We start from the raw sequence: 13,249 nt of genomic DNA on the forward strand, positions 1-13,249 counted from the left end.
GTTGCATTTGGTGTTACCTACTGTCATGAGTCTAATCACATAAGGCTTAAGCTTCTTTTAATTTTCATCACATTTTAAAGGCTGATTGTGTGAATACAGGGACAGCCTCTTTACTTGATTATTTCATTAACAATGGCCACAATCGTTTCTGAAATATTGAAGTATCTTTTTTGCTTGAGTAAAATTGTAATTTAAATTCACAGAATAACCGCAATGGTGAATACGTATGTTCGGTACAAATTAAAGCTGTTTTCAACTGTTAGCATCGTTCACACCGGATTGTGATGTGTTCCATCAACTCTACCGGCGTCTGGTCTAATTTCAAAATTGACGTCAAAAGTTGAAATAGGTAGCCCACAATGACAAACGCGGTGTAGAAAACCGAGTGTACCGAGTTTCATTATCATTATAACTGTCACAGATACATCTTATTATTTTCAGAAGAATTCTAATGACGACTCTCAGGTGTGTTCAGCGCAGGGTGTTGTACAACCTTGTCCAGCAACGTCTTCGTCGATGACGAATGATTGTTCGTGCGCTGTATCGCCTGTTCTGGTTCATGACTGCATGGAAAAGACTGACTCTGCCTTGGTTCCGAAAGTTGATTTGGTTCGACAAGATACCAAGGTGAGTGATAGAAAGGCGAATGTAGCACAGAATCAACCTTCGTTGAAAAAGCCAGCATCCCTAGTAGATAGTGACAAGGATGGAATAGAGGAAATCATGTTCTAAGAGTTTCATGGTGTCGTCTTTTCCGCTGGTGCTCATTGCTATTATTAGATATCAATTATCTTTGGTACTAGAATGCCAATTCATTCCGTTTTCTTTGTATTCACAATTTCATATTGAACACCGCCCAGAAACTGAAACATGATTACAGTCAGTTTGCAAAGCAAGGCTTTTACTCGCACAGAACAACTTTCTTTATCAAATTCACGGATTAGTCATATTTCAGATAAATACTGATCCAAAATGTTTTGTCTTGTTTTGTTTTTATTTTGCCATTTAATGTAGAATCTGTCTGCAGACATATAATAGAGACACTTTTATAGGTTGGTTTTTGACACTGTACTAAAATGAAGTTTATTTCGGCCCTACTATATGAGATTTGTGTCGGAACGGAGGATTGTCTCCTAGTAGACAATTTTTTGTCTGAACGGGGAATTGAACCCGATCAGAAATATTTTTGTCAGAACGGAGAAATGTTTGTCATGTACGGGGAATTGCTATTTTCGTCGACGGTAGAAAACTGAGTGTACCGATCTTTATTTTCATTAAAAGTGTCATTAATACATGTTATTATTTTCAGAAGAATTCTGATGATGACTCTAAGGTGCCTTCAGCGCAGGTTGATGTACAACCTTGTCCGGCAATTTCCTCGTCGGTGAGAAATGATTGTTGTGATTATGCCTCACCGGCTAATGACTGCACGGCGAAGACCGACTCTACCTTGGTTAATTTTGTTCACCAAGATACCAAAGTGAGTGATAGAAATACGGATGTAGAACAGAATCAACACTCGTTAAATAGTCCAGCAACCTTAGTAGATAGTGAAATGTCAATTTTCAACATTATTTACATTTTCTCACAAGAACTGGATTAATTTCGAAATGGGACTCTAGCGAACATTTGAAAGTTGAAATGAATCACCAACAAGCCAACACATAGTATGGTAAACAGAATGTACCGAGTAAAGAATATTACAATTATTATTATTGAAATTTTTATTAATACATCTTATTATTTTCAGAAGAATTCTTATGATTACTCTAAGGTGCCTTCAGCGCAGGTTGATGTAAAACCTTGTCCGGCAATTTCCTCGTCTGTGAGGACTGATTGTCGTGGCGCTGCACCACTTGACCCGGCTAATGACTGCACGGAAAAGACCAACTCTACCTTGGCTGATTTGGATCACCAAGATACCAAGGTGAGTGATAGAAAGTAGTATAGAGTCAACCCTCGTTGAAAAAGCCAGCAACCTCAGTAGAAAGCAACTGTTTTAAATTTACGAATTATTTACTTTTTGTCATAAAGATGGAAAAGAGGGAATCATGCTCTATAAGAGTTTCATACTGTTCTCTTTTCCGTCATTGCTCAGTATTATTATAAGTTATCAATTATCTTTGGTATGAGAATGCCATTTTATTCCGTTTTCTTTTTAATTCACGATTTCATATTGAACATCGACCTGAAACTGAAACATGAATCTAGTCGGTTGGCATAGCAAGGCTTTTACTCGTACAGAACAAAGTTTAAATCCAACGGATTTGGAAAATTTCTGATAATAAAATATCTACATTGTTTTTGCCCATGAATGTAGAATTTGTGTGCATAAATATGCTTTGGCAAATAGTCTTAGGTACTTGCTGTTCCACTGACTTTATAAACGGCCCTTCTATCACCGGCTAGAGGAACCGTGCTTTATTTTTGTTGCTTTCCCTTCAAAATCTTGTCAACCTTAATATTTAAGGATTGTTTAGAAATATGTCACTCTTTATAAGGTTCATCGATTGGATATTTATGTGTGAATATATATGGGGAATAATATTTCCAGTACTAAAGTAGAGACGAATATTCATTTTGAATAATGTTTAACCTTTTTTCTTTCTTGCTATGTTTGCCTAAAATGCTTACTCAAGTTTAAATTTTTTTTTTTTGATTTTTTTGCTTTGTTTTTTTGGAGGGGGTTGAAGTCTTATATTAGCCTATTGTGCTGATACAGTGCAATCTGTATCAGTAATTTCCGTTAAAGTAGTTACTATTACAGGGTTCTCAAAAACTTTTGAAGTAGGCGGAAAATTCAAAAAAGTAGGCGGTTAGCTTCTGTGTGCAACCAGGTTCCCTGGGCGGGCGGGGGAGGGAGGGGGGAGACAGTTCTGAGCAATTTCATGCATTCTTATACAGTGTATAAAAGGCTATTCCAAGATACACACAGGAGGGAGGGTTTCAGGGAGGGGTCCCCTCCCTGTGTGCAGGAAATTTTTAAAATTTGAAGACATTTTGGAGTAATTTCATGCATTATTGATTGTATGAAAGACCATTTCAGCATGAGAGTGTTAAGGATTATATTGAAATTTGAAGACATTTCTGAGCAATTTCATGCATTCTTATACAGTGTATAAAAGGTTATTTCAACACACACAAAGGGGGAGGGTTTAAGGGACGGGGTGGGCAAGAACTTTTTAAATTTTGAAGACATTTTGGAGTAATTTTATGCATTCTTGTACAGTATTAAAGACCATTTCAGTATACAGAATAATCATTATCATTGCCAATTACAACATGTTTTCAAGTCAGATAAATTAATTTGATATCACTCAGGCCTGTCAACTGCATTCAGTTGACAAGGATAATAGCAAAATTTCACCAGACTGTTGTGTAGAATTATGTTTAGCTCATGACTTGAACAAACATTTTGAAATACATCATAGAAGGGGCCTAGGGTTTTCACAATCCAGATAATGATCCGCTAGAATCCTGACCAGCCTGGCTGTACAAAGTGTTTTACTGATTTAAATAAACTTGATTGACGATACAGTAAAATCAAAGAGTTTATTCAATTCAATGAATTATAGGAACACAATTTTCAGTGAATTTAATTCACTGTACTAATTTCACAATAAAACGAATCCGCGAGCTGATTATTGATTTTTTGCTGATGTTGAATATAATTGAAAAAGAGAGCTAAATTTCAGTGTTCATGTTTGATAAAACCTCAAACTAACGACACTGAACGCCAGCCTGTACTACGCCGTGTGTGTACAAAGTACCGGTAGTCAATTGTAACACAGTACACACAACGCGATATCGGTCGACCTGAATTTGACACTGTGATCGACGTAGCATTTCAATAGTACGAAAAGTGAGACCAAGTAATTTTTTGTTTATTTAGATTTGATCTAAACCTCCCAAAACCAACAAAGTCAGAAAATCAAAGTTTTCAAGCGTCGACTTTCTATTCCGCGATGCACACAACCACGGCCCCTCCACAAAACGCGATGTCGTTCGACTTGAGTTGAATATTGACATCGTGATCGACCTTGGATAGATTGACTTGGCGTTTCGAAAGTATGAAAAATGAGACTCAGTAACTTGTGGTCACTTTAGATTTGATCAAAAACCTACCAAACCCATCAGACTAGGCCCTACTCTTACGCAGAAAACCAAAGCTCTCAAGCGTCGACTTTCTCTCCGCGTTTGAGCGAAACAAAAGTCGGCTTCATTCGGAAATGGTCGGCTATTCGCGGGCATAACGTAATTGTATGTTAGTCCAATTTTCGGCTGTACCCGATGTGAACGTCGGAATAATTCGGGCTGTGATCGGGCGAGCCAGGTTGACCTCGAGAGCGATTCCCAGTGTATAGTACACCACGTTCGACGTTCGCTGATCGCGGTACTACAGTGATAGCAACAAGTTCACCGCGTAAATTGCTAGACTACATATAGCCACATCGGCACTTCTGAAATATTATCTGCGGCTTGCAAGACCACCAAAAAAATCTAATTATTGTTATCAAAACCAGAATTTCCGGGCCAGAGAGCGAAACAGTGCTGAAAAGTAGCCGGCCAAAATACGAAAGTAGCCGGTCAATTTGGCCGGCATCCGGCTAAAAATGAACACACGTACGCTGCTATTGTTTCAGATATCTCTATAAATTGTGTGAATATCTACATAATATATTCACTGAATGTTGGTAATGATGAACGATGCTGAGTATCATCGCCACAAATTCATATTCCATCTTCACAATATTTAAAAACTTACTGGGATATTGATTCATTAACTACCCCGACATTTGTAATAATTTCAAAATCGGACTCTACAGTACTGTCTAAAGTTGGAATATTTCGCCAAAAATACAAAAATACAATGGTTAATATCTTAAGTTTTATCAACCCCCTCCCCCAACGCCTGTCGTTATTTCCAAATTAAACTCTATAGTAGCTTCGAAAGTTGAAATGGTTCGTCAACGAACGTTGCAGGAGAGAAAGGCGAGCGTGCCTTGTACACAGGCATTATCATTAAGTCTCTTTCAATATCCATTATTTAAGCAATAACCCCTGCCGCAGGAGGGTATACACGAGATTTTGGTACAATGCGCGACATATAGCACGAGCCGATAGGCGAGTGCTATATGGAGCGAATTGTACCAAAATCAAGTGTTTACCCGGCTACGAAGGGGGTTATTGCTATTATATTATATCAACTTGTGTGTCTTGTGTTGTCTTTAATATATACTTGGGTATTTTCATCACTCTAAGCCCCAAATGCAGAAAACGGACGTCTGAGAGATCGAACGTCGGCAATTCATCGCCCGAGACCGAGCATTTTTATAAGTTTGGATTACCTTGACAACGCACGAACACAATATACTAAGATAATATACGCGTTACGTTCATCAAAATTTCATTAATATTTACATGCAACGCAAACCGCTGCAGACACAGAAATGGGTCAAGAGTTCAAAGTAAAAGAAAAAGTAACAATTTTTTTCTTAAATTTACATAAAAACAATAGCGCTGGCTTTTTTTGGCGTACTAAAAATAGATTTGTTTCATTCACTGTCAGTCCGGTGTGCGCCAACCGTCGTAACATTCAGACAGAGGAGGTGGTGCAGTGAGCTTACAGGTTCTATTTTTGATGGATATTTTGGATGGATAATTTGATGGATAATTTTTACCAGAAAACGTGCAGTTTTGAAATAATCCAGACATGGATTACGGCAACTGTTATGAACAGTTGCAATATGCGAGCAGAGTGTGTTGCCCGATTCAGCGAGAGCTGGACGCTGACACAGCGATTTTCGTCGCAGTCGCCAGGAATGATCGCATTGTTATTTTGAACTTCTTGGGCTACATCGTTAGAACATCCTTGTCTGTTACAGCCTAAACTTTAGGAAGGAATATCTGACGTACCGTTACTGTGAGGAAGTTTAAACTTATTTGTGTATGAACGAAAAGTATTCTAGTAGCTTCATTTTAAAGAGCGGTATGTCCCGTCTCGATCCTGCTGAATCGATCAAGCAAACTACACAGTGCACTGTTACTCTATACAATTTTGTACATCATCATTCCCAAATAAATGTGTTGCTTCGGAGATTTCTTTCATCATCGACCGCTTATTTTCTCCAAGAGGTGAGTTACAGACCCATACTTTATCTCTGTATCGAAATTCGAACTCGGTCTTTGAAACAAAGCGGACTGTTTGGGATTAGGTTCAGAGCTACATCGTTCAAATACACCAACTGGGCAATTTTCAAACATGCTGGTTTAAGGGCCCGTTTTACCACCGCTATCAGTGCTGAAACAGTATTTTAGCATCGGTGGAATGAGCGCTCGTCCAATCAGAATGGCGCACGGTAGCATGATATAATATAATTTGCATTATATCATACCAGTAAGATTGATGGCGCAAATACAGCGATCTGATTGGTCGAGACGGGAGAAGAACCGTGGTATATTGGCGATATACCACGGCTGGCATACGCGCGAGCTCTCAGTTTGAGCAAAAATCCGATTTTGACGTTCCACGTCAGAATTTCAATATACTGTTATGATATAATAGCAATAAATCACACCCAGCGACGGTATACCACTCGATTTTGACCAGTTCACTTCACATATGCTATCGCTCGTGCATACATGTCGTGAAGTGTTCAAAATCTCCTGGTATACCGTCGCTGGATGTGCTTTATTGGTTAAGTATAGGCCTACACCTTGAAATATAGGTAATTTAATAGCTTATTAAAAACATTAGGATAGTTATCGCGTCAAAGGTTCAAACGATAAAAAATGACAGTAATACAGAGCAACGTGTTGTTTTACTTTTGCCTGCTTGTAGAGTTAATTTTTTTCAGAAGTGTGAATTTATCACGGTCAAAAATATATGTTCTTACTTTTAGGGGAATGCTGATGCGGACACCCGCGTAGTTTCTACAAAACCTGACGAACAACCTTGCCCGGCATTTTCATCTGTTTCGACAACCGATTATTCTGGCAATGCGTTACCAGTTATGGCGACTGATTCTACGGCAAAGATTAACTCTATCCTGGCTTCCGGAATAGATAAGATTAGCCAAGTGTCAAAGGTTAGAGATGGTAAACCTAATATACATGGCACAGATACAAAACACCTGTGGGAAAAGCCACTGACAAAGGTCAAACCTTAAAAAAAGTAAATGTTGAACAATTATTGCATATTACAATTTTTGTCGACAGGTTTGGCTGTAGGGTATTAAGCTTAATTTTTCGAAACTTTGTTATAGGTTTGCCAATATGCAATGTGTCGTATTGTTTATCGATATATATATATATATATATATATATATATATATATATATATATATATATATATATATATATATACTACTGTTGAGAGGATGGGCGGTAGGCCACTAATAAATAAATCAATACTAATAATGAATAAAATACTGTCTTCTGTAGTGGTTTCGGCGCCCATTTCGTTCTTATTTCTTTGAATTGTATTATTGTATATTGAGTACTGAGTAAAATAACAATATTGGTCTTTCTTTAGAATAGTGTTTTCAATCCAAGAGATATAGTCAGTTTTACACTATGAGAGATAAGTATATATTTGCAATTATATAAAAGATATTCACAAAAGATGGTTGGAATTACACGACAGACGAAAACAACAAAAACTGCACTAATTTGTTTATGTATTTATCTATTTACACTTTTAATGAGCGACGGATTTACTTAAATAAGTAATATTCTTCTGGGCTCACGAAGCTTACAGTAAACAAAACCTTACAATACTTTGAGTATATGAAATAGATACCAAGTAATTTTTAGTGAACCACGGAAGAAAGCAATAAAGAGATAATAAATATTAGGTTTTTCCAAATTCCACATATTTCTGACAATGATTAGTATATGTATCCAAAGGGGAAAGACAAATTATAACCGAATATTTCTCTTGACAAACTCTTTTAATATGATTTTAAACCTGATTTCGTTTCTTGCGGATTTCATTTCTGTACGATTTCCAAAATTTTTTGTTGCTCGATAATGAAAACTTTTTCTGCTTACATTTAAGTGACAATGTGGTTCATAAAATTTATGTTGAAAAGCTGAACGTGTGTGATAAATGTTAACATGGCTTTGGGGAACAAATGCATAACTAAGATAATAAGGAGCCTTATTTGTAACGCTTTGTACATGGTGACTGCTAAACAGTAACATGGCGGTGCCTTATAATCCTTATGCCTGGCACATTGTTTCACATTTTACTGACATACCTATTTATCAATGTCGTAAATACATTTTATTATGTCCAGAGGAATGGTAATAATGATATTCAGGTGCGTTCAACAAAGCCTAGAGTACAACCCTGTCGAGCAGCCATGTCCTTGTCTGGTGATTGTGGTGGCGCGGCGTCGCCCATCTTGGCTACGGACCTGACGGCAAGAGAGCATTGTTCCTGGGCTACAATTGTTGATATGATTCGACGAGATCCAAAGGTGGGGAGCAGGAAAATATATGTACCCAGTACAGAATCAAAATATACCTCTGATTTCAGTACGTTTTGAAGTATCCTCATTCTATAAGCTTATATTAGTCAAAAAAGTTACTGCAGTTGTCAAGACGTGCTGCAAAACAATGAAAATCTCCTGTTATACAGATAAAATTTTGATTGCTTCTATATGCCCGGTGTACGGTTACAATTTTATACACGTATTTATGATTGCTGTTATTTTCAGGGGTTCGCTGAAAACATTCTTTCAGCGATTGTCGACGTTAAGCCTCGTCCAGCTACTTGCTTGTCGTTGACCAAGGATTGCAGTGACTCTGAGTCACATGTCCCCGCTACTGACGACTTCCCGGCGAAAACAAATTGTACCTTGGCTTCAAAAGCTGATATGGTTCACCAAGTCGCAAATGTGAGAGATGGTAAACTTAAAATAGATAGCAAAGATACTCGATACCAAAGGAAAGAATTGAAAATTGATGAACTCTTTTCTTCGTCCTCGTGGGAAATCACAGTGTTCGATGCAGAAAGTAGAGTATTACCCTCTTCGATAGGACAACGGCCATTTCGGTCATATTACTTTAAATGGTACTATTGAATACTGAGTACTTAGCAAAACAATAAGAGAGTAGTATTCATATGCAGTGACATAAAGATAATTCACAAAGGGTGGTCGTAATTAAGAGAAAACAAAATTTGGAGTAACACAGTGACGATGTCTTTCGATCGTTAATTGTTACTCATTTTTTTCTGATAAACCAATTATTAACTTACCTGTTATACTCAGAGGAAAGGCAACGGCAATATTCAGGTACGTTCGGTCAATCCTGATGCAATACCCGGTCAAGCAGCCATTACCTCGTCACCCGTCTTGGCTATTGACGATGCGGCAAGGAAGGACTGTGCCTGGACTACCATTGTTGATGTATTTCGCCGAGATCCAAAGGTGCGGAACATAAAGTTGTATCTACCCAGTACAAATCAAAATCTACCTCGGATTTCAATACCGTTTTGAAGTATTAACTTTCCATCACCATTTTTTAGCCAAAAACTTCGGATTGTGACTAAACTCAAGTGCAAAACTATGAAATCTCCCGCAATGAAGTAATCTGGTTCTCTTCTGGTGCCTAGGTGTACAGTCTCAGTTTTTTCAGATACACGTATTTGTGATTGTCATAAATAGCTGTTGTCATTTTCAGGGGTTCGCTGATAAAGTTCGTTCAGCGTTTGTCGACATTAAGCCTCGTCCAGCAACTTGCTTGGCGTTGACGAAAAATTGTAGTGGCCCTGTGTCACCTGTCCCGGATACTGGCTTTCAGACGAACACAAACTGTACCTTGGTTTTCGAAGGTGATAAGGCTCACCATGTCGGAAAGGTAAGAGATGGAAAACTTAAAATATGGAGCACAGATACTCAGTGATTGTTGTGGCGCTGCTTCGCTGTTTAGGCTACTGGCTTAACTAGACTTCCGTTGGTGATATGATTCTCTGAAATATTATAAAAGGGCGTAAAGGAAGGCTTAATATACAAAGTACAGAATCAAAATACACCTTTGATTTCAATGCATTTGGAAGTATTGGCTTTCCATGAGCTTAGATTAGTAAAAAAATGTGAAATTTATCAAGTCGCAGTGCAAAACCATGAAATCGACAGCAATACAGAGAAAATCTGGTTTGCTTCTTTTGTCTACATAGATGGATGCAGATTTTAGTGATTTTATGGTGTTGTCTTATTTTAAGGGGTTCGCTGATAAAGTTCTTCCGGCGAATACCGACGTTAAGCCTCGTCCGGCAACTTGCTTGTTGTTGACGAAAGATTGTAATGGTCCTACGTCACGTGACGTGGTTTCTGATTTCCCAACAAAAACAAAATGCACCTTGGATTCCAAAAGTGACATGGTTCACCAAGTCGGAAAGGTGAGAGATGGAAAACCTAACACAGATAGCACAGATACGTCATAACTTGTTTAAAAAGCCACTACCATGGTCTATTGTGACCAAAATTGAATATTTAACCATTGTGTCATATGTAACTTTTATCGGGAGGATGGGCTGTATGATTTTAAACTCTGTTTTCGATGCTGCCTTCTATATAGGTCTGCGAACGCCTCGTACTTTTTATCGATTCTCTTTGCTAGGACAATTTCGTTCATATTTCTTTGGATTATACAAGTGTAAACTGTGTTCTCAGTCACATGACAAAACTTGTTCATCAGTTATTTTTGAGAGGACAAGGGCTAGCTCGTTCGATGTTTTTTCTAATTCTACTGTTTACCTATATGCCTGTACATAATGTGTTGAATAGTATTGCATGAACTTTTTGAGGTCACATATTTCAATCTACTTTAAGAGTATAAGCGAGTAATATACATCCTCAATAACACAAAAATTGTTCACAAAAAGGGATAGTCATCTTGCGTCAGTGGAGAAAAACAACAAAGTCTGCGGTTACTCACATTTCTCGGAAACAATAATTTATGATTGTCATATGTATATGTTGTTATTTGTCAGGGAAATGATGACAATCCTCTTTCAGCAAACGTCGACGTTCAATCTCGTCCAGCTGCTTCCGTGTCGTTCACGATAGGTTGTGGTGGCGCTAAGTCACACGTCCCAGTTACTGACCTTATGGCTAAATCGGACTGTAACTTAGCTTCCAAAGGTGATACGGTTTCCAAAGATACTGAGGTGAGTGGTAGAAGGCGAATATAAGTAGTTCAAATACCTGTTTAAAAATCAGCTAACCCTGGTCTATCGCCACTAACACTTGAGTACGCGTTGTAGACTGTCGCTCTACCTTTTGTAGTGTACTCCTTCCATAAGAAAAAGCAAATAGAAACATATAATTTCCAGAAATTATAATGTCGTGGAATATATCAACTCCTTTTATCATTGTCGATATTCAATGTGATCATTTTCACAATATGATAATCATATGGTACTCTCCGCGTAGGTTGAACAACTTTGCCCGGCAACTTCCATATCCTCTACGACTCCTGATTGTCATGACGCTATGTCGTCTGTCCTGGCTGGTGACTCTATGGCAAACACGGATTCTATCTTAGTTTCCAAAGTTGATACGGTCCGCCACGATGCAAAGATAAGGGATAGAAAGGCGAATGTATTTTGTACAGAATTGATCCCTGTTGAAAAGCCAACAGATTGTTACTTGAAGTCGTAAGAATGGAAAAAAGGCTATTAGCCCACAAGTGTTCAATACTGTACCTTGTATTATCGTTTGTGGTCACTTTGTAGTTTTTATCGATTATTTTTGAATTGCTTCCCTCAAATTTAATCTTCTAAGCCTTTAATTGTTTAATTTCTTAAATCTTAGTTTTGTGAATCTAATGAATAGTATTCATACTCTAAAATCTTCTCATAGTAAAATATTATTCAATTTATCATTTTGATAAATTCGTCTTTTTCTCTTAGGGACATTGTGATGATATACAAACTTTTCAATCAGCTTCCTCATTATCAATGATTAATTGTTAGGGCGCTGCGGCATTTGTCCCGGCTACCGACTTCATGGCAGAGACGAATTCTATCTTGACTTTAAAGGTAAAGCTGATATAGATCATAATGACACAAAGTGAGACATAAATGTTTACTTGCTTATTTTAATTGCAATAATCACAATGGTTTCCGATTTATCGATCCATTTTCTAATGACCACATTTCTTCAAATTTGCAGCATGATCGAAATGATGAGCAAGTGTCGTCACCTTCATTTGATGAAATGATGGATTTCCTTGGTCTATCATTCAATGCTGACGACGATACAGCCGGCTCAATAGACACATTGAAAAATGACGGTTTCTGTTTACAAAGCGAACCAAATGACACAAAGGCGCTCATTGAAGCTGAAACCAAGATCAAGATGCCACCTCAGAAACCAAAACGACGGAGATCTATAAGAACCGGCAACTCAGTGACCATAGTAACGGGAACATCAACGCCAAGAAATGATGGAAATACTATAAGGCTCTTGAAATCTTCAACTGACAGTGCTCCAGCCCCACTCAGTCAGTCTCCACTCAAAGAGTCTCCACTCGATCAGTCTCTGAAAGATATCGATGGCAGAGCCTATGGTGATAAAACATCGACTTCTGTAAGTATGGCTGCCAAAAACACTCACGATGATGATGAAGCCTGCTCCACCATGATGAGCGAAGAGGCGCCATTTTCATCGATTCGCGATGACGAACAGCAAATAAACACACAATCTAACATCAAAGGCAATCGAAAACGACGGTTCAGCCTTTCTTCAATAAAGAAGAGGATTTTATCAACTTTCTCGATCGCGGAAAGACGACGAGGTCCCTTTGCTGTTAGAGGAATTTGACTGAAAGCGCTGACTTGGAATCTAATCATCTGGAATTTCAGTTCGTCTTTGAATTTCATTAAAGACATAGTTGTTAAACAAACATTGTGTCTCATTGACCTTTTACAGTTATCTTAATTTCTGCATTAATCGTTTCAAAGGAGCTCATAAAAGAATCGTTAATATGCAATCCATCACAAACACAATTCGGAGAATAATTCTTAGGATGTCTTACAGGAGCCAATGAATGGTAGAGGTGTCTGACAGGAATCAGTCAGTGTAAATACTTTTGATTCTACAAGAACATTGCAATATAGTTAAAATGAAGGAACAATTGACGACGTCAGTAAACGTTGAACTGATGTTTATACAATTGTATTACAAATATACTTGTTGTCCAGACAATTTTGGCACATTTTTAGATTTTAAAGAGA

The 13,249-nt window shown here is 37.8% G+C and overlaps 1 protein-coding gene across 1 annotated transcript; it reads left to right on the forward strand.

The window, feature by feature from the left end:
- Nucleotides 1-567: 567 nt before the first annotated feature.
- Nucleotides 568-12,836, forward strand: LOC139132671 (uncharacterized). The gene is made up of 11 exons (XM_070698939.1): nucleotides 568-627; nucleotides 1,310-1,480; nucleotides 1,751-1,927; nucleotides 6,903-7,088; nucleotides 8,301-8,483; nucleotides 8,724-8,903; nucleotides 9,279-9,437; nucleotides 9,691-9,867; nucleotides 10,232-10,408; nucleotides 11,003-11,179; nucleotides 12,186-12,836. The coding sequence occupies exons 1-11, from the start codon at nucleotides 568-570 to the stop codon at nucleotides 12,834-12,836; spliced, it is 2,298 nt and encodes a 765-aa protein (XP_070555040.1).
- Nucleotides 12,837-13,249: the final 413 nt, after the last annotated feature.

This window comes from Ptychodera flava, chromosome 5, assembly GCF_041260155.1.
Source record: "Ptychodera flava strain L36383 chromosome 5, AS_Pfla_20210202, whole genome shotgun sequence".
Classification (NCBI taxonomy): Eukaryota; Metazoa; Hemichordata; class Enteropneusta; family Ptychoderidae; genus Ptychodera; species Ptychodera flava.

What these genes read in the sequence shown, in the direction of transcription:
- LOC139132671 (XM_070698939.1), top strand. Translation starts at nt 568, where the DNA reads ATGGAAAAGACTGACTCTGCCTTGGTTCCGAAAGTTGATTTGGTTCGA. An exon ending in TTGTTCACCAAGATACCAAA is followed by an intron (nt 1,481 to 1,750) that starts GTGAGTGATAGA and finishes TATTATTTTCAG; the next exon opens with AAGAATTCTTATGATTACTC. An exon ending in TATTTCGCCGAGATCCAAAG is followed by an intron (nt 9,438 to 9,690) that starts GTGCGGAACATA and finishes TGTCATTTTCAG; the next exon opens with GGGTTCGCTGATAAAGTTCG.